This window comes from Narcine bancroftii, chromosome 5 (assembly GCF_036971445.1).
Source record: "Narcine bancroftii isolate sNarBan1 chromosome 5, sNarBan1.hap1, whole genome shotgun sequence".
NCBI classification, from domain to species: domain Eukaryota; kingdom Metazoa; phylum Chordata; class Chondrichthyes; order Torpediniformes; family Narcinidae; genus Narcine; species Narcine bancroftii.
Window position 1 is genome coordinate 189,832,172 of NC_091473.1, and position 20,587 is coordinate 189,852,758.

The 20,587-nt window shown below is 52.2% G+C and overlaps 1 protein-coding gene and 1 long non-coding RNA gene across 12 annotated transcripts in view; one reads left to right on the top strand and one right to left on the bottom strand.

Annotated features, from left to right (window-relative positions):
• LOC138764422 (uncharacterized) overlaps positions 1-7,979 on the bottom strand; it is a 37,500-nt gene extending 29,521 nt beyond the window's left edge. The window contains exon 1 of the long non-coding RNA XR_011358157.1: positions 7,950-7,979. This is a non-coding gene — a long non-coding RNA (uncharacterized lncRNA). The remainder of the gene's footprint in view (positions 1-7,949) is intronic.
• Positions 1-20,587, top strand: part of gatad2b (GATA zinc finger domain containing 2B) — a 100,685-nt gene that overhangs the window by 30,178 nt on the left and 49,920 nt on the right. For 2 of the 11 annotated variants that reach the window (XM_069940324.1, XM_069940325.1), the window contains exon 3: positions 8,176-8,217. The exons of 7 other annotated variants lie outside the window; for them this stretch is intronic. Coding sequence is in view for 2 of the 4 variants with exons in the window: in XM_069940318.1 (XP_069796419.1) it covers positions 8,111-8,217 (107 nt within the window). In the remaining 2 variants the exon portion in view is untranslated. Of the gene's footprint in view, positions 1-7,975; positions 8,218-20,587 lie in introns of those variants that run through there. 2 more of the 11 variants (XM_069940318.1, XM_069940319.1) reach the window with 1 other exon arrangement.

Below are 20,587 nucleotides of genomic sequence, written 5' to 3' on the forward strand. Positions count from 1 at the left end.
CTTCTCCCCCTCCTCTTCTCCCCCTCCTCTTCTCCCCCTCCTCTTCTCCCCCTCCTCTTCTCCCCCTCCTCTTCTCCCCTCCTCTTCTCCCCTCCTCTTCTCCCCCTCCTCTTCTCCCCTCCTCTTCTCCCCCTCCTCTTCTCCCCCTCCTCTTCTCCCCCTCCTCTTCTCCCCCTCCTCTGCTCCCCCTCCTCTTCTCCCCCTCCTCTTCTCCCCCTCCTCTTCTCCCCCTCCTCTCTCCCCTCCTCTTCTCCCCCTCCTCTTCTCCCCCTCCTCTTCTCCCCTCCTCTTCTCCCCCTCCTCTTCTCCCCCTCCTCTTCTCCCCCTCCTCTTCTCCCCCTCCTCTTCTCCCCCTCCTCTTCTCCCCCTCCTCTTCTCCCCCTCCTCTTCTCCCCCTCCTCTTCTCCCCCTCCTCTTCTCCCCCTCCTCTTCTCCCCCTCCTCTTCTCCCCCTCCTCTTCTCCCCCTCCTCTTCTCCCCCCTCCTCTTCTCCCCCTCCTCTTCTCCCCCTCCTCTTCTCCCCCTCCTCTTCTCCCCCTCCTCTCTCCCCCTCCCCCCTCCTCTTCTCCCCCTCCTCTTCTCCCCCTCCTCTTCTCCCCTCCTCTTCTCCCCCTCCTCTTCTCCCCCTCCTCTTCTCCCCCTCCTCTTCTCCCCTCCTCTTCTCCCCCTCCTCTTCTCCCCCTCCTCTTCTCCCCCTCCTCTTCTCCCCCTCCTCTTCTCCCCTCCTCTTCTCCCCCTCCTCTTCTCCCCTCCTCTTCTCCCCCTCCTCTTCTCCCCCTCCTCTTCTCCCCTCCTCTTCTCCCCCTCCTCTTCTCCCCCTCCTCTTCTCCCCTCCTCTTCTCCCCCTCCTCTTCTCCCCCTCCTCTTCTCCCCCTCCTCTTCTCCCCCTCCTCTTCTCCCCCTCCTCCTCCCCTCCTCTTCTCCCCCTCCTCTTCTCCCCCTCCTCTTCTCCCCCTCCTCTTCTCCCCCCTCCTCTTCTCCCCCCTCCTCTTCTCCCCCCTCCTCTTCTCCCCCCTCCTCTTCTCCCCCTCCTCTCCCTCCTCTTCTCCCCTCCTCCTTCTCCCCCTCCTCTTCTCCTCCCCCTCCTCTCCTCTCCCTGCTCTCTTCTCCCCTCTCCTTCTCCCCCTCTCCTTCTCCCCTCCTCCTCTCCTTCTCCCCCTCCTCTCCTTCTCCCCCTTCCTCTTCTCTTGTCCCCCCCTCCTCCCCTCCTTACCCCTCTCCCCCTCCTTACCCCTCTCCCCCTCCTCCCCTCCTCTCCATCTTCTCCCCCCTCCTCCCCTCCTCCTCTCCTTCTTCCCCCTCCTCCTCTCCTTCTTCCCCCTCCTCCTCTCCTCCCCCTCCTCCTCTCCTTCTCCCCTCCTCCTCTCCTTCTCCCCTCCTCCTCTCCTCCCCCTCCTCCTCTCCTTCTTCCCCCTCCTCTCCTTCTCCCCCTCCTTTCCCCTCCCCCTCCTCCTCTCCTCCCACTCCTCCCCTCCTCTCTCCTCTCGTCCTCCTCCTCTCCTTCTTCCCACCTACAACTCGTATGATGCCCAGAGGAGGGGTTGGTTCCTCTTGGAGTTACCATTTGCCAATAGGTTTGGGTATTAAATCAGACAATGAGCTGCACATTCCAAGAAGTGCTGAATGCCTTTGCTTCTTTGCGATCAGGCATCGGAGCACAAGGATCGATTCGACACCCCCTTACTTGGCATGACAGAAGTGGCACCTCCTTCCCCTCCTCCTCCCGACCTGCCGATGCATTGTTAGCAGTGGCTCAACCTGGCAGGATGAGCAGAGACGGATTTAACATTTACAAAGGAGATGTGATCAAGGGACTTTGCAGAACTTAAACCATCTGGATAGAAAAAAAATGGGAAGATTTGCACAAGCCATGAGAAGCTGGGTCTCTCAGCTCCGGGACCCTGAGTTCAATGCTGATCTGCGGCGCCACGTGTGCGTGGAGTTTGCACGCTCTCCCTATGACCCAGGGGGGGTTTCCCCACCCCGTTCCCCTCCCCCAGATTCTGTTTTCATTCCACGTCCCTTCAACATATAAGGTCAGCTGTGGAGGACGGGGGGTAGTGGTGGAGTTTAAATCAGCCACTATAAGTCCCACCTGAGTGTGGGTGAGGGGTAGGATGGCATTGATAGGAATGTGGAGAGAATAATAACATTGGACAAAATATTTTTCAAAAGGTTTGCTGCTTGGAAAAAAATTGGAGGTTATGATAAGCCCCTTTCACATTGACGATCCACTAAATTGGTGGTTCAGTGAATCCTTTTAAAATACCGGTAGAGCCGTTCAAACTGGACCAAATATTAACTGGTTCTTTGCGCCCTTTCACATTCACTAGCCAGCATCGCAGAGCAAAGGGGCACCGATCCTCCAGCGGTGTCGTCCTGCATTACCCCCTGTCCATTTCACACTGGGCGAACAGGTACGTCGATTCAAAATGAATCGGCGATGATAGGCAGTTCATCCCCAGGGCGATTTGATCCCTGCGAGCCAGTTCACAAGCATTCACATTGGCATGTAGATTGGCAGTTAATTACACCATTAAAGTACCAGTGTGAAAGGGGATAGACAACTTCAAGCCAAGCACAAAGATAATTTAAGATTTGCTGAATCTCGTAGGAAGTTTGAAAAACATAAAATCAACTTGTATTGAATTTAGCATGTTTAATCGCATAATAATGCTGGCACATTGTGTTAGTTCAGGTGACCTTAAAATGTTTTGCCGCTGATTTTTGTTTGTACTCAGCATCTGATGCCTCTCGTGTCAGTGGCCATCAGTGTCCATTGAGTTGCCCTGTTCATTATTTTCCTTGGTCATAATGTCCTGGTGAAACCTCTCTCCATGACCGTCACTGACTGCACCAAGATCAGCAGGGAAGACGTCCACGTGTGAATGCGGAAAACGAATTTTCAATGACATTGAACTTCAAGGTTTTGTACGCTTGTGAAAAGGCCCACAGTAACATTGCCCCCTGTTACTCACATAACACTGCACTCCATAGCCCCTTTCACACTGCCAACCCTCCGAGGAAGCAGGAAAACTTACCGGGCCTGCTGCACTTGGGAGCCTTTCCCACTGCACCGTGATTTACCTGGTTAATCTGCAACTCCGCGGTGACAATGCGAGAGCAGGTTGTGCTTTCACGCCGCAAGAAGGCGATTATTGAGTTAACTCTTGCCCCCACCAAGTGTCAAGCCCAGATTAATTTAACTCACCCTGCCAAGATGGGACGTTTCACACCACACGATTACCAAGAATGGACCCACTAAATTAGCCGGTTAACACACACGGATTCGGCGGTGTGAAAGGAGCTATTTGATTCACTGTAATGCGGTTCACTTGTACCCTCTGTGACTCACTATAATGTTGCACCACTCACTCTATGACTCACTGTGGCACCGGACCCTGTACTCTGTCACTCACTGAAATACCGGACCCTGCGCTCTTTGACTCGCTGTAACACCAGACCCTGCGCTCTTTGACTCGCTGTAACACCGGACCCTGCGCTCTTTGACTCGCTGTCACACCGGATCCTGAGCTCTTTGAATCGCAGTAACACCAGATCCTGCGCTCTGCGACTCGCTGTAACACCGGACCCTGCGCACTTTGACTCGCTGTAACACCGGACCCTGCGCACTTTGACTCGCTGTAACACCAGACTCTGTGCTCTTCAATTCGCTGTCACACCAGACTCAGTGCTCTTTGACTCGCTATAACTCTGGACCCTGCACTCTGCAACTCGCTGTAACACTGGATTCTGTGCTCTGACTCACTGTAACACCGAATTCTGTGCTCTTTGACTCGCTGTAAAACCGGACTCTGTGCTCTTCGACTCGCTGTAACACCGGACTCCGTGCTCTGCGACTCGCTGTAACACCGGACCCTGCGCTCTGCGACTTGCTGTAACACCGGACTCTGTGCTCTTTGACTCACTGTAACACCGGACTCCGTGTTCTTTGACTCGATGTAACACCAGACCCTGCGCTCTGTGACTCGCTGTAACACCAGACCCCGTGCTCTGCGACTCGCTGAAACACCGGACCCTGCGCTCTGCGACTTGCTGAAACACCGGACCCCGCGCTCTGCGACTCGCTGTAACACCAGACTCCGTGCTCTTTGACTCGCTGTAACACTGGACCCTGCGCTCTGCGACTCGCTGTAACACTGGACCCTGCACTCTGCGACTCGCTGTAACACTGGACCCTGCGCTCTGCGACTCGCTGTTACACCAGACTCTGTGCTCTTCAATTCGCTGTCACACCGGACTCAGTGCTCTTTGACTCGCTATAACTCTGGACCCTGCACTCTGCAACTCGCTGTAACACTGGATTCTGTGCTCTGACTCACTGTAACACCGAATTCTGTGCTCTTCGACTCGCTGAAACACCGGACCCTGCGCTCTGCGACTTGCTGAAACACCGGACCCCGCGCTCTGCGACTCGCTGTAACACCAGACTCCGTGCTCTTTGACTCGCTGTAACACTGGACCCTGCGCTCTGCGACTCGCTGTAACACTGGACCCTGCGCTCTTTGACTTGCTGGAACACCGGACCCTGCGCTCTTCAACTCGCTTTAACACCGGACTCTGTGCTCTTCAACTTGCTGTAACACCGGATTCCGTCTTCTTCGACTCGCTGTAACACTGGACCCTGCACTCTGCGACTTGCTGGAACACCGGACCCTGCGCTCTTCATCTCGCTTTAACACCGGACTCTGTGCTCTTCGACTTGCTGGAACACCGGATTCCGTGCTCTTCGACTCGCTGTAACACCAGTCCCTGCGCTCTGCGACTCACTGTTACACTGGACCCTGCGCTCTTTGACTTGCTGGAACACCGGACCCTGTGCTCTTCAACTCGCTTTAACACCGGACTCTGTGCTCTTCGACTTGCTGTAACACCGGATTCCGTGCTCTTCGACTCGCTGTAACACTGGACCCTGCGCTCTGCGACTTGCTGGAACACCGGACCCTGCGCTCTTCAACTCGCTTTAACACCGGACTCTGAGCTCTTCGACTTGCTGTAACACAGGATTCCGTGCTCTTCGACTCGCTGTAACACCAGTCCCTGCGCTCTGTGACTCGCTGTAACACCGGTCCCTGCGCTCTGCGACTCGCTGTAACACAGGACCCTACGCTCTGCGACTCACTGTAACACCGGACCCAGTGCTCTGCGACTCGCTGTAACACCGGACCCTGCTCTCTGCGACTTGCTGTAACACCGGACCCTGCGCTCTGCGACTCGCTGTAACAAAGGACCCTACGCTCTGCGACTCACTGTAACACCGGACCCAGTGCTCTGCGACTCGCTGTAACACTGGACCCTGCGCTCTGCGACTCACTGAAACACCGGACCCTACGCTCTGCGACTCACTGTAACACCGGACCCAGTGCTCTGCGACTCGCTGTAACACAGGACCCTACGCTCTGCGACTCACTGTAACACCGGACCCTGTGCTCTGGGACTTGCTGTAACACCGGACCCTGCGCTCTGCGACTCGCTGTAAGACAGGACCCTACGCTCTGCGACTCACTGTAACACCGGACCCAGTGCTCTGCGACTCACTGTAACACCGGACCCTGTGCTCTGCGACTTGCTGTAACACCGGAACCTGCGCTCTGCGACTTGCTGTAACACCGGACCCTGCGCTCTGCGACTCGCTGTAACACAGGACCCTACGCTCTGCGACTCACTGTAACACCGGACCCAGTGCTCTGCGACTCGCTGTAACACCGGACCCTGCGCTCTGCGACTCACTGAAACACCGGACCCTACGCTCTGCGACTCACTGTAACACCGGACCCAGTGCTCTGCGACTCGCTGTAACACCGGACCCTGCGCTCTGCGACTCGCTGTAACACCGGACCATGCGCTCTGCGACGCGCTGTAACACCGGACCATGCGCTCTGCGATGCGCTGTAACACCGGACCCCGCGCTCTGCGACGCGCTGTAACACCAGACCCCGCGCTCTGCGACACGCTGTCACATCAGAGCCCGCGCTCTGTGACTCGCTGTAACACCGGACTCGGTGCTCTTTGACTCGCTGTAACACCGGACTCTGTGTTCTTTGACTCAATGTAACACCGGACCCTGCGCTCTTTGACTCACTGTAACACCAGACCCTGCGCTCTTTGACTCACTGTAACACTGGACCCTGCGCTCTGCGACTCGCTGTAACACTGGACCCTGCGCTCTTTGACTTGCTGGAACACCGGACCCTGCGCTCTTCAACTCGCTTTAACACCGGACTCTGTGCTCTTCAACTTGCTGTAACACCGGATTCCGTGCTCTTCGACTCGCTGTAACACTGGACCCTGCACTCTGCGACTTGCTGGAACACCGGACCCTGCGCTCTTCATCTCGCTTTAACACCGGACTCTGTGCTCTTCGACTTGCTGTAACACCGGATTCCGTGCTCTTCGACTCGCTGTAACACTGGACCCTGCGCTCTGCGACTTGCTGGAACACCGGACCCTGCGCTCTTCAACTCGCTTTAACACCGGACTCTGAGCTCTTCGACTTGCTGTAACACAGGATTCCGTGCTCTTCGACTCGCTGTAACACCAGTCCCTGCGCTCTGTGACTCGCTGTAACACCGGTCCCTGCGCTCTGCGACTCGCTGTAACACAGGACCCTACGCTCTGCGACTCACTGTAACACCGGACCCAGTGCTCTGCGACTCGCTGTAACACCGGACCCTGCTCTCTGCGACTTGCTGTAACACCGGACCCTGCGCTCTGCGACTCGCTGTAACAAAGGACCCTACGCTCTGCGACTCACTGTAACACCGGACCCAGTGCTCTGCGACTCGCTGTAACACTGGACCCTGCGCTCTGCGACTCACTGAAACACCGGACCCTACGCTCTGCGACTCACTGTAACACCGGACCCAGTGCTCTGCGACTCGCTGTAACACAGGACCCTACGCTCTGCGACTCACTGTAACACCGGACCCTGCGCTCTGGGACTTGCTGTAACACCGGACCCTGCGCTCTGCGACTCGCTGTAAGACAGGACCCTACGCTCTGCGACTCACTGTAACACCGGTCCCAGTGCTCTGCGACTCACTGTAACACCGGACCCTGTGCTCTGCGACTTGCTGTAACACCGGACCCTGCGCTCTGCGACTTGCTGTAACACCGGACCCTGCGCTCTGCGACTCGCTGTAACACCGGACTCGGTGCTCTTTGACTCGCTGTAACACCGGACTCTGTGTTCTTTGACTCAATGTAACACCGGACCCTGCGCTCTTTGACTCACTGTAACACCAGACCCTGCGCTCTTTGACTCACTGTAACACCGGACCCTGCGCTCTTCGACTTGCTGTAACTCCAGACTCCGTGCTCTTTGACTCGCTGTAAATCCGGACCCTGCGCTCTGTGACTCGCTGTAACACCCGACCCTGCGCTCTGCGACTCGCTGTAAGTCCAGACCCCGTGCTCTGTGACTCGCTGTAACACCAGATCCCGCGCTCTGTGACTCACTGTAACACCGGACCCTGCGCTCTGTGACTAGCTGTAACACTACACTCCACACTCTTGCTTTATTATTGCACTAACTGTTGCACTTTAGCATGAGTACCTGGATAGCACGCTGAAAAAAGCTTCTTGCTGCATTGTGGTACCTGTGACAATGAATACTTCGCTCACCAGGGTGCATGGGCTGAACTGAGTGGCCACGTAATTCCTCAGCAGCCATCGGTGTGTCTGTGCTTGACCACCTTTCAGAGTTAAACGTTAAAGATGGGGAGTGGAGGGGCGTAACAAGGATAACCCTAAAAGCATTCCTGTGCTGAACAGGGTTTCTGATTGCACAGCAGTGAAGGAGTTAACCCTCCCTGTCAGCATCCAGCGGGCAAACGTGTGCCTTTCTCCCAGCCCATTTCCTTGGGACCGCGTGAAAGTGGGGGGGGGGGGGGGGGGGGGGGGGGGAGGGTGGGTTTTTTGGGAACTCACCGCAGGCCTGAGGTTACAACCGGCTGGAACCGGTTCTGCACCTCGGCCTGGAGGCCCGCAAGGCATTGTGGGCCACGGTTCTCTCACCGCACTGTAAACATAGTGGCTGGCAAGGTGTGCCCACTTCTGGGCTCAGGCCATCCCCGGAGGGATGGCACAGAATGTGGGGCTGCCCTGCCACGGCAGAGCGGGCTGCACTGAATCACTCCTTTCATTCTCCAAACAGCTGTGGGGAGCAGCAGTGCAGGAGAGGGGAGGAGTCTGAACTGTGAGTATCAAGAAATATGTGCATGTGTGTGGGGTTTTCTTTTTCAAAATGCCGTGTGCTATAAGGAGCTGTGTGTGTGAGGAGGAGGGAGGGGTGGTTGGGGGATTTCCTCCTTGCCCCATCAAACCAGCCTATCTGAAATCTCTTTGTCTGAAAACACACACCCCCACACACACACCCCCACACTCACTCTCACACACACACACCCCCACACACACACACACACACACGCGCGCGCCAGCCTCCTGCAACCCTTCAAATTCCTCCTCAGCCCCCACCTCTCTCGGCAGCCTCTTCCCAAGTTTCTGTGAGTGCTTGGCCGCCTGCCAGGAGGGACTACAAAAGGGTGGTCGGCCCGCCTGGAGGAATTGCAGGCCGTCAAAACGAGGAAGTGTGCACGGGGTGAGGGGGGTGCTTCTCAGGAAACCCCGGCGCTCTGTGTACACGGGAGAACGTGGCACCAGAAGAACGGAGTGTGAAGAGGCGTCCCCTCTTTTCCCCTTTCCGATCTGTGCGGATCCAAGCCGTCTGCTCCTGCCGGTATTCATTTTCTCTCTCTCTCTCAATAATTATGCAGATTCCTGGGAATCGCCTGCACTCAGCTGCACTTTACAAATCCTGGCTGCGTAGACTTGTTTGTATGGATGCCACTTATTCATATAAACCCACCTCTCTCGTTCACAAGGCTGGCAGGCCCTCGGTCCCGCCAGCCATTCATGCATGCCTTCCACTATGCTGGGGCCCGTGCTGTGCACCCACCCTTGTGCTTGCTTGCTTGTCGCCTGCCACTTCAGACGGAGTGGGCCCCCCCCCCCCCTTCCTGCCCTGTGCAGATGCCTTTAGTCTCTGTGTGGGTTTCCAGTCTGTGAACTGCATGCCTTCTGCTGTCAGCTCCCATATCGATTTACAACGCACAACCTCTCTCCATTCAGTCATCTGACACTGCACCAGTTCTGTCGGCATCAGGTTCTCCCGCTTGTACAATCTGTCTTGCATCAGTCTGCTGCTTCAATTTCCGCCCTCACACCACCTCCCTGTCTCCAATTTTTTTTTGTCGTTCGGCTCCTCCCACTGACCATCGTAGTTAAACACCTCTGACTCCCGAGAAGCTTATTACACCGGCTGGGGAATTTGCAGTCTGCGTCATTTTCTCCCACCCTTACCTCTTTAGGGCAAGCACTTGACAGCTGGGAGCACTAACCGTGGTATTTCCTAACTTTCTTTGCACCCCCCCCCCCCCCCCCCGGTCCCATCTCGGGCCTCACCTCCTTCCCCCAGAACAAGAAAGGCCACACACCCAGCTCCTAGCACCATCCCAGGCAGCATGCCTTTCTGCAAAAAAAAGGAGATTGGCCCAAAAATATACAACAGGGCATTCAATTGTCTGGGGTTTGCCGTGCCTTGAGCAGGGATTAGCTTGGTAGCCAGCGTCAAACTCCGGTACCTGGTCCTCATGGGCCAGTCTCCAACAGCCCGCAGTCCTCACTGGTTCACTGCTGTGGTTACTTTCCCGAGAGGGTCGGCTTGGTAGCTGCTAGAAGGGTTTTGAGCTATGAAATACTAAACCATGTATCAATAGATTAAAAAGATTCAATATTCCATTATTGTCATGTAATAGCACAGAAATTGGAAAATTACATGAAATTGCCTTCTCAAGTCAACTTTATTGTTCATAGCATACTCGCACGGTAGGGCGAGATAGCATTTCCAGGACCACGGAGCATATATGTATAGATATATGTTAGGAAAGCAGTTAATGCATTAAAATATTGTTATTTAAATCATGTACAGTAAAAGTCCACGGGGCACTATCCACATCTGTGCTGGGGGTTCAGGAGCCTAATGGCTTGGGGGGGGCTGTTTCCCACTCTGGACGTAAGGGCCCCAAGTACTTCGGTACCTCCTGCCAGATGGCGGAAGGGAGAACAGTTTGCATGCGGGATATGTGGCTGCCTGCCGTCAGGTGAACAAAGAGTCGCCATTAGTGTTGTATGCCACCAGAGGTGCTAGTTTTTTAGGGACCGAAGATCACCAAAACAGCAACAAGGCAGCCTCGCGAGTCCTGGCCTTGGTGGCCGACATGTTGTATTTGGCGTTGCATAATTGGCAGTGAACTGTAAGGCTATGAAGTAGGACAACCATTCATAGAAGAAAACAGGTTTGTCCAGAATAGTGCTTAGTTTGGGGGGGGGGGGAGGGTGGCCTGACACTCTGGCACTGCCACCACCCTGAGTGGCCCTATAAAGTGCCAGAGCGGCTCTGAGGCAGCCCCAAAGCGGCCCGATAAGGTGCCGGAGCAGTGAGCTCCAGCAGCATTGCACCCCTGTCCGCCGCCACTTACAGTGCAAGAAAAAGAGTCCCTTCAGAGTCACTGAGTGCCCGTGGATTCACCTCCAGTGCTCCCGCAGCCTCTACAGCCGCTCAGACTCCAGTTTGATCCATCGGCTGCTCGAGCTCCAGATCCAAACTTCCAACATGATCTGGAAACCTTCAGCTTCCGGGGCCCTTTGGGAGCCCTTCTTGCCCCCAACGCCCTCTTGAATCCAATACCTGGTTCCCATGAGCCAGTCTCCGGCAGTCTGCACAGGTTCCTGATCGCCAGTCACCCTCAGCTCCTTGTGGGTCCACGCTGGTCTGCCGCTGTGGTCACTGTCCCTGTGGGGCAGTGTCCTCTGCTTTTCCTGCTCAATCTGGTCCATTGTCCTCACCACCCCACCCCCCTCCCCCAACCCTGGAGTCTGCAACCTCTTGCAGCCAACATAGGCGCCACCATCCTGGGCACAAGCCCTGTGATCGCAGGATTGTAAAATAAAGCATCGTCAACTCCTTTATCAGGCTGTTTGAAGCCTGTACTGAGCCACTGTCATTTGTACCGGGTGTTTGAACCCTTCAGAGCAGCGCTGTGTCTCTGCTCTCCCAGGTTCACACCAGTGGCAGCCCTGCCATATCAGCCTAGTTACCGATGTAGACTGTGAGCAGCTGGGGTCCCAGCCCCGATCTCTTCAGTGGAATAGATGGTTCCAGATATAAAGAAAGGGGAGACGAGGAGAATTTTAAGTGTGGGATGAAAACAAAACTGGAGGAATGGTCTGGCGGTGTCCACAGGAAATGAAGATGTGTAGGAGGTAAAGAGCTGTTGGCTCAGGCCTGAAACCTTGCCTCCTGTGGACACTGCAAGACCTGCTGAGTTCCTCCAGCAGTTTTGTCGTCTTACTCCAATCACGGCAACTGCAGACATTCCTGTTTCGCTCCTTCAAGTCCGAGACTGCATCTTGTGACAGGTGATCAGAAGCCAGGATTCTTTCAAGGCTACGGGAACACACCACCTCACAGGAGGCTGGAGATGGGCTCAGCTGGATGTCTCGGGGTGGGGAGGGGAGGGGGAAACTGACCGAATACCAGTGGCCTAAAGAGATAAATGATCCTGCAGAGGTGGGGGGGGGGGGCACACTGTGACGTGCCCTCCCTTGCCCCTCCCCGCACCAGTGTGGAGGCTGTTGGGGGTGCAGTCGGCTGGAGTGAGCACGGGGTGGGGGGAAGTGAGGGCCGGAGGAATAAATCCAGAGTTTGGGCTACTGCACCCCTGTGTTAGGATGAGGTGGAGGTTAACGGGCTGCACTCCCCCTCTCCTGAATCGCCTGCTATATGTAATGCAGATGTATGTTGGAGAGTGTGATGGACAATTCCCAGGGAGGTCTATGTTGACAGTGGGAGTGTAACTTGGCCTCTAGACATCCTCCATCCCCTCCGTAAAGCTCAGAAACTTGTGGGGTGGGTGGAGTAGATTTGCTGCCAAATGCCCCACCTTAACTCTTTGAACCAGTGAGTGCAATTGAGACTGGCAATGTGGTGCTGAAGCAAGGGCGGTGTGTGTGTGTGTGTGTTTGCGTGGGGGTGCAGGGTTGGGGTGGAGGGGGAGTGGTGGTTGGTGTCTGTCTCCAAGCCAGGTCAGCACATGTCTAGACGTGTCATAGCCCATGTGTCGGACCCAGCGAGCACATTAAACCTGCAGAAACCACATCATTTCTATTAAAATCCTCTTTTGAATTTGTTCCCTGTTAGGTCACCACTTCTTCCTTGCTTCGCTCGAGCCTCGGACTCTGCCCCCACCCCCATGCTCCTCAGGATGCCTGCACCAGCTCCAGGGTGTCCCCAACCACTCCATTGCTCCACAACCCTTTCTCCTCCCTACCACCTTTAACCTTCCCACCCCAGGGACTGCTAATTAATTTGCCAGCCAGCAAGCCGAGCACCCAGGGAGAGCCCTTGCAGTCACAGGGAGGATGGGGCTTGCCTCTCAGGAGCTGTAAGGGAACCAGTGTCAGATTCCTGGAACTGCAGTCTTGTGTGACTAAGAAGCAGCCTTTATCCTTCGTGTGCACTGACCCGTACTTCTCACCATTCCCAGCTGTGCTGTCTTCGTTGCCCCTCTGTGGCAGACACAAGCAGCAAGTTAGAAACACATGGGTGGACGCACACGCACAAACAGGCACACAAATGCAGGTGCACACAGACCCAGACACGCCGATACACATGGATGCACACAGACTCACAGACCCAGGCGCGTGCACACACACAGGTATAGACTCACACAGACGTATAGGGACGTACACAGAGGTATAGACATACACACATACGTACGAATAGTGACACACAAATGGATCGACAAACATGCATAGATACACAAACACAGGCATAGATACACACGGATGTACAGACACACAGGTGTGTAGACTTGCACACATGTATAGAGAGACACGCACAGTTATATAGACATGCACACGTATGTGCGCAAGCTCTCGCACGGCTTTTCGACATGTTGACGTGCTATCTACAACACTGCCATCCTTCAGTGTGAACCTGGCCTGAACCTGTTACACTTTAATTTTTTTTAATTTAGGCATACAGCATGGTAACAGGCCCTTCCGGCCCACGAGTCTTTGCCGCCCAATTGACCCACAACCCTCAGTAAGTTTTGAACGGTGAGAGGAAATCGGAGTCCCCGGGGAAAACCCACCCACACAGACAGGGGGAGAACGTACAAACTCCTTGCAGGCAGCATCGGATTCGAACCCCGGCCCCCATTCGCTGGCACAGTAACAGCATTGGGCTAATTGCTCTGCGAACCATGTCGCCTGTGATTTGCATGGAGCCCCCTCATCCCTCAGCTATATCTCTTTCTGCCAGATTCCTGACCATTGGATAAGCGTGTTTAGCCCATTGATTTGTGTAAAATGTACTGAGCAAAGCTGTTGTTGCTAAGCAACATCTGCCTATGTAATGTGGAGTGATCACACCACATGAATTCAATCTGTCTGATCTCCAGGTTCCCAGGCACCAGCATCGATTCATTTGTGTTGCTCCCTCACCCCTTCTCCAGTTCCCTCTCCCTTCCTTGCTGCCTTGAGCAAGTGGCATTTCTTCCAGCACCTCCCTAACTCTCTCATGGTGGGTTGCTTCTAAACGACAGTCACCAACTGCACAGGGTGCTGACGTGGTTCAAGAGCCAAGAGGTCAAGTGGCAGCTCTGCAAATCTCTGGTGTTACCACACTTAGAGAATCGTGTTCAACTCTGGTCACCTCATAATAGGAAGGATGTGGAAGGGTTGAAGAGGGGGCAGAAGAGATTTACCAGGATGTTGCCTGGATTGGAAAATAAGTCTTGCATGGTAAGGTTAGCAGAGCTGGGACTTTTCTCTTTGGAGTGAAGAAGGATAAGAAGAGACTTAATAGTAGTCAACAAGAATCTAAGAGGCATGGATAGGGTTGACAGCCAGCACCTTTTACCCAGGGCAGGGATAGCAAACACCAGAGGACGTGTACAAAGTGAAAGGAAGGAAGCTTAGGGAAGACATCAGGGGTAAGTTTTTTTTGTGTGTGCCTGGAATGCCTTGCCAGGGATGATGGTGAAGACTAAAACATTAGGGACATTTAAGAGACTCGAAGATGGAAGAAAAATCAAGGGTTAATGGCTAGGAAAGGTTTAAATTTAGATTTAGACATACAGCACATTAACAGGCCATTTCAGCCCAAGAACCCATGCCATCCAATTTACCTGCACCCTGGTACATTTCGAATGGTGGAAGGAAACTGGCGCCACTGGTGAAATCCCACGTCGACATGGGGAAAACATAAAACTCCTACCAGAGAGTGTAGGATTTGAACCCCAATCCCGATCGTGGGAGCTGTAAAGGCATTGTGCTAACTGCTATGCCAACCATGCCACTTTTATTTAAGAAATATATGGGTCAACAGAACATCAAGGGCTGAAGTGTTCTGTTTTCTGTATAGATTGTAAATATTAATCGAATAATGGCCCCAGATACCAGACAGTGAATCCCCGGAGCATCCACACCTCTTAAATCCCCAGATTATGATAATAATCCATGAACGGGCCCCTCATCTTATTAAATTCACACTTTGCAACTTTAATATTAGATCTAGTTTATTTTCCAAACTTAAATAAGACGTGATATCATGTAGCCGCTGAATGTGAGTGGGTGAAACATTATCTTTCCACTTCATCAAAGTTGCTCGACCAGCTATCAGCGAAGCAAAAGCTAGGACTCCCTTCTGGATTGAGGACAGAGATGTATCCTCTTCTAGAAAAAACCCAAATAAAGCCATCAAAGGACATGGTTCTAATTTAGTCTTAAGAATTGTTGATAAAGTTTGGAAAATATCTTTTCAAAAAAATTCTAAGTTTGGACGCTCCCAAAATACATGAATAAATGTAGCTTCAATAATTTTACACTTATCACATAATGGATAAAAACGAGATAATTTGACTTTAGACATACTTATTCTATGCACCACCTTAAATTGCAACAAACAATGTCATGCACAAGATGACTCATTGATCAAATTGCTACATTTTGATGAGTTAGTTGACCTCGCTTCATGGGTCGAAATGGAATTGAATTTTTCTAAAACAATATCTATGTTGGCTATTTTAGGTTAATTTTGTTTCTCTAAATTGACTAAGAACCTAAATAACAAGGCTCAGAACAAGGATATGGGCACATTTTAGGAATTTTTGGTTGTCATCGTTTTTCTTTTGCCACTCCTAATGCAACAAATCAACTTTTCCAACCCTCTTTGTTAGATTCAGGTTGTAAGGAATGGGATAGATGAGGCATTATAAGTTTTTAAATCTTTTTTATTTGAGATAATTTTGCTTCTTTTGAACAACTAACAACAAAATGTAATCTTTTTAATAGACACTTTTTTAGATATTTACAAATTAAGCATTTTGTTCAGTCAAAACTTTCTGATTTTCCTTGAATCTCTGAAGTTAATATTCTTGATTTTTTTTTTGATTTGCAATTTTCCCATGGAGGATTAATATCAAATATTTATAATAATTTAATGGATTTAAGTATGGCCAGGATTAAGAACGATTGGGAGCGTGATTTGAATAGAACACTCTCGGAGAGGATTGGAACACAACTCTTAATTTGATCAATGAGTCTTCATTTTGTGCACAACATTGTTTGTTGCAATTCATGTTCTATGACATGGCCAGATCACGTCTTCTGCTGTGGAGGTTGGGAAGTGAGCATTGCCAGGGTACTTTGGGGTAAGAACTGCTCCACCAAGACCGCAAGGGTTATGAGCGTAGCTCAGGCCAACACCCCTACCCCTCCCCTCCACTGTCCACACTTCCCGCTGCCTCTGGAAATCAGCCAGCATATTAAAAGTCTTGCCCCCTCTCCCGTCAGGAAGAGGGCTCCCAAATGTGAGATCACATCTCACCGGATCGGAGAAGTTCTGTTCCTGCACTAATCAGACTCCTGAACGAACCTTGCGGCAGAAAAATAATGTTGCGTTTGCTCAGTTCTAAACAATCTCTCTCTGTCACTGCACGCACGAGACTACTTAACGAGACAAGAGCCCATAGCGTTTCAGGAAACATACGAGTGGCTGATTGGCAGGAAGCAGAGAGTTGGAGTGCATGGATCAGATTCTGATTGGCTGCCTGTTGCTACTGATGTTCCTCAGGGGTCGAGGTTGGGGCCACTTCTTTATATGTTGTACATTAATGATTTGGATTCTGGAATGAATGGCTGGGCAAGTTTGCGGACGATAGAAAGGTAGGTGGAGGAGTGGGCAGTGTTAAGGAAATGGGGAGGCTGCAGAAGGAGAACAGGCAGAGAAGAGGCAAATTAAATATCATGTTGGTGTGTACGGTCATGCACTTTGGTTGAAAAAATAAATATGCAGACTATTTTTAAAATGGGGAGAAAATTGAAAATTGCCAGATGCAAAGGGACCTTGGAGACCTCGTGCAGGACGGCCTGAAGGTAAACTTGCAGGATGAAAGATGGTGAAGAAGGCAAATGTGATGCTGGCATTCATTTCAAAAGGAATAGTATATAAAAGCAGGGATGTGATGTTGAGGCTTTATAAGACATTGGTGAGACATCACTTGGAGTATTGTGAGCAGATTTGGGCTCCTCATTTAAGAAAGGATGTGCTGATGTTGGAGAGGGTGCAAAGGAGGTTTCACTTGGATGATTCCGGGAATGAAAGGGTAATCATGTGAGGAGTGTTTGACGGCTTGATTATTTCTATACTGTATGTTATGTTATTGTTATCTTTTAAATAAAGTTTGAAAAAAAAAGGAGTGTTTGACGGCTCTTAGCCTATATTTGTTGGAATTTAGGAGAATGAGGGGGCAATCTCATTGAAGCATTTCGAATGTTGGAAGGTGTGGACAGAGTAGATGTGGAAAGGTTGTTTCCCATGGTGGGAGAGTCTAGGACAGGAGGGCACAACTTCAGGATTGAAGGGTGTCCACTTCGAACAGAGATGCAGAGGAATTTCTTCGGTCAGAGGGCGGTGAATCTGTGGAAATTGTTGCCACAGGCGGTTGTGGAGACCAGGTCATTGGGTGTATTTAAGGCAGAGATTGATTGGTTCTTGATTAGCCAGGTTATGGGGAGAAGGCCGGGCAGTGGGGCTGAATGGGAGAATGTCAATTTTGAAGTCGTATCAGAGCCAGCACCACCAGGCTGATAAACACATGAGGAATGAGTTTATCGTCAGATACATGAGCACTGAAAGTCTTACTTGTATTAATTTTCTAGGTACATAAAAATTCACCAGACCATGTTTGAGGTATAGTTAGCACATTAGATACCATAAAGGATAAATGTGCACGGTCAGCGTATAGGTGGCATGGTTAATGTAGCAGTTAGCACTACGCTATTCCAGCAACGCCAGTTCGAATCCCGTGCTGGCTTTAAGGATTTGTTCCTTCTCCCCGTGTCTATGTGGGCTTTCTCTGGATGCTCCTGTTTCCTCCCACTCTTCCAAATAATTGGTGTAATTTAAGGGGCATGGACTCGCGGGCCGGAAGGACCTGTTACCACCCCATAAAGAGATTAAAGGAGGACAACGTATTTTTTCAAAAGGTTTACTTCCTGAAATAAAATTGGGGATTATGATAGACAACAAACTGAACACAGAGATAATTTCAGATTTGTTGTATCACGTAGGAAATTGGAGAAACATCAAATTACCTATTATTGAATTTAGCATGTTTAACCACACAATGATGCGTTACTTCAACCGACCGAAAAATGTTCTGCCGCTGATTTTCGTTTGTACTCAGCATCTGATGCCTTTTGTGTCAGTGTCCAACAATAGTCGGCCAGCATCGATGGATTCCAGTTGCCATGATACCGCTTTTCCATGGTCACAATGTCCTGGTGAAACCTTTCACCATGCCTGTTCCTGACTGCACCAAGATCAGCGGGGAAGACGTCCATGTGCGAATGTAGAAAATGAATGTTCCATGACATGTTGCATTCTATGGAGTTGTATACTTGAAGTAGACTTAAAGTATGACAGGAAATCACCAAAGTAGGTTATATCTAAAAATAAAAAGGTACGTGATAGGAAAACGTTACGGTCATTTTCATGATCAGCAGCTCAAAATCCATAAAATGGACCCAGAAGTGTTCAGGTGCTACACTGCTAACTGAAGGATCACACAACCAGACGGGTTGAGTTCAGTGAGCAAAACTGATTTATTGCAGGCTGTCTGGCTGGTCTTATATTCCCAGCCCGGACCTGGCTGAGAACCGCGCTGGGGGGCCCCCGACGTCACCGGGGTGTCACGTGGGTCGTCAAGCACGGGCTCCTAAGCCTGGTGCTGAGGTCGGGAGGAAACCCCCGATGGCGCCATTTTGGCCGGCTGCCCTGCTGCGTGCATGACAAGTGGGGTCGGTTCACCTGCCTAATGGTAGCCTCCCTCCCCAGAACCGGCACCAATGTCCTTTTTTGCCAGGTGGCCCTGCTTCTTGGGTTGGGCCACAACTACTGGCTCGGTAGGGTCGAGGTGGGCTGGTTTAACCTGTCCACTGTAAACAGTTCCCTCTTACCACCGATGTCCAGTATGAAAGTGGATCCTGAACCCTGGATGACTTTGTATGGCCCTTCATATGGTCTTTGTAGAGGTGCTGTGGATGGGCCCCACCTGATAAAAACGTACTCTGCATAGTACAGCTCGCTGGGGATGTAAGAGGCCTACGTGCCGTGTCTGGGCAGTGGTGTGGGTGTGAAGGGGTCCAACTGGGCCCGGAGGCGGGAAAGTAGACCATGCGGTGACTGCTGGGGGGTTGTGAGGTGCACTGATGAACTCACCGGGAAGGGCTAGCGTTGCACTGTAGACCAGCTCGGCTGATGATGCTTGTAGGTCTTCTTTGGGTGTCGTGCAGATGCCCAGGAGCACCCAAAGCAGCTCGTCCACCCAGTCAGGGCCGATGAAATGGGCCATAAGTGCCGACTTAAGGTGGCGATGCAATCACTCGACTAGCCCATTGGCCTGTGGGTGATAGACTGTGGTGTGATGTAGCTCGATCCCCAGCCTGTTGGCCAGCTGTGCCCATAGTGCAGAGGTGAACTGGTGATCACTGGACATCGAATTGGGCAACCCAACCATTCAAAAGCGCTCGGGAGCAGGAGTGGCATCGGGATCGCCTCAGGCAAACGAGTGGTGTGGTCTACCACTGTGAAAAGGTAATGGTTACCTTGGGAAACGGGTAAGGTTCCGACGATGTCCTCATGTATGTGGCTGAACCATTCCCGGACGTGTTCGAAATCTTGTACGGGCACTCTGGTGTGCCTGTGTACCTTGGAAAGCTGGCAATGGGTGTAGGTTCTGGCCCAGTCCGCAATCTGCTTCCGAAGCCCGAGCCAGATGAAACATTCTGCCAACTGATGGAAGGGTGGGAAAAGTCATGGATATGGTGGAAGACTTGCCTGCGCCACTGCTGGGGAACCACTGATCGCAGAGTGCCCATGAGACATCGCACAGGACAGTGCCCTCACCGTGAGGAGTTGGGAGGTCCTGGAACAGCAGGCCCATGATGGCAGTCCTGAAGGCCCACGTCTCCTCATCGGACTTCTGGTCCTGGGCGAGCTGGTCGAAGTCGAGGCCGGGTGTCAGCGCGCAAATGGCCAGTCATGAGACTGTGTCGGCAACCACGTTGTCTTTCCCCACCTTGTGCCAAATGTTGGTGGTGAACTCTAACACGAAGGAGAAGTGACACTGTTGGCGGGTCGACCAGGGATCTCTTGCCATAGTGAGTGCCTGAATGAGGGGTTTGTGGTCGGTAAAAATGGTGAAAGGCCTCCCCTCCAAGAAATAGCGGAAATGACGCACCGCTAGGTACATGCCCAGCAACTCACGATTGAAAGCACTATACTTGCGCTCTGGCAGGCAAAGAAGTTGGCTAAAGAATGCCAAGGATCACACAACCAGACGGGTTGAGTTCAGTGAGCAAAACTGATTTATTGCAGGCTGTCTGGCTGGTCTTATATTCCCAGCCCGGACCTGGCTGAGAACCGTCCATTCACCTGTTGCTCCAAGATGGCGCTGACATCTGTGGCAGAGGCATCGACAGAGAGCGCCATATGCAAGTCGGTGCATGGATGGACGAGCAGGGTAGTCTTTGCGAGGGCATCTTTCGTGACTTCGAATGCCCTGCTGGCCTTTGGAGTCCAGGCGAGTGTCTTGTCTTTGGCCGTGATGAGGGCAAAGAGCGGCTGCATGATGTGCGCAGCGCCTGGAATGAAGCGGTTATAGAAATTGACCATACCCACAAAATCCTGTAGCCCCTTGAGGTTGTCCCGGCGTGGGAACTCCCTGACTGCAGCGACCTTTGTAGCGGCAGGTGTAGCTTCTTCGGCCATGATGGTATGGCCCAGGAACTGCATGGACTCTTTCCCGAACTGGCATTTGGCCGGATTGATCGTAAGATGAAGTCGGCCAGTTGATAGAAGAGGGTGCGCAGGTGAGACTTGTGTTGTGCCTGGTCTCTGCTGGTGACAAGGATGTCGTCACGGTAAATGAATATGAAAT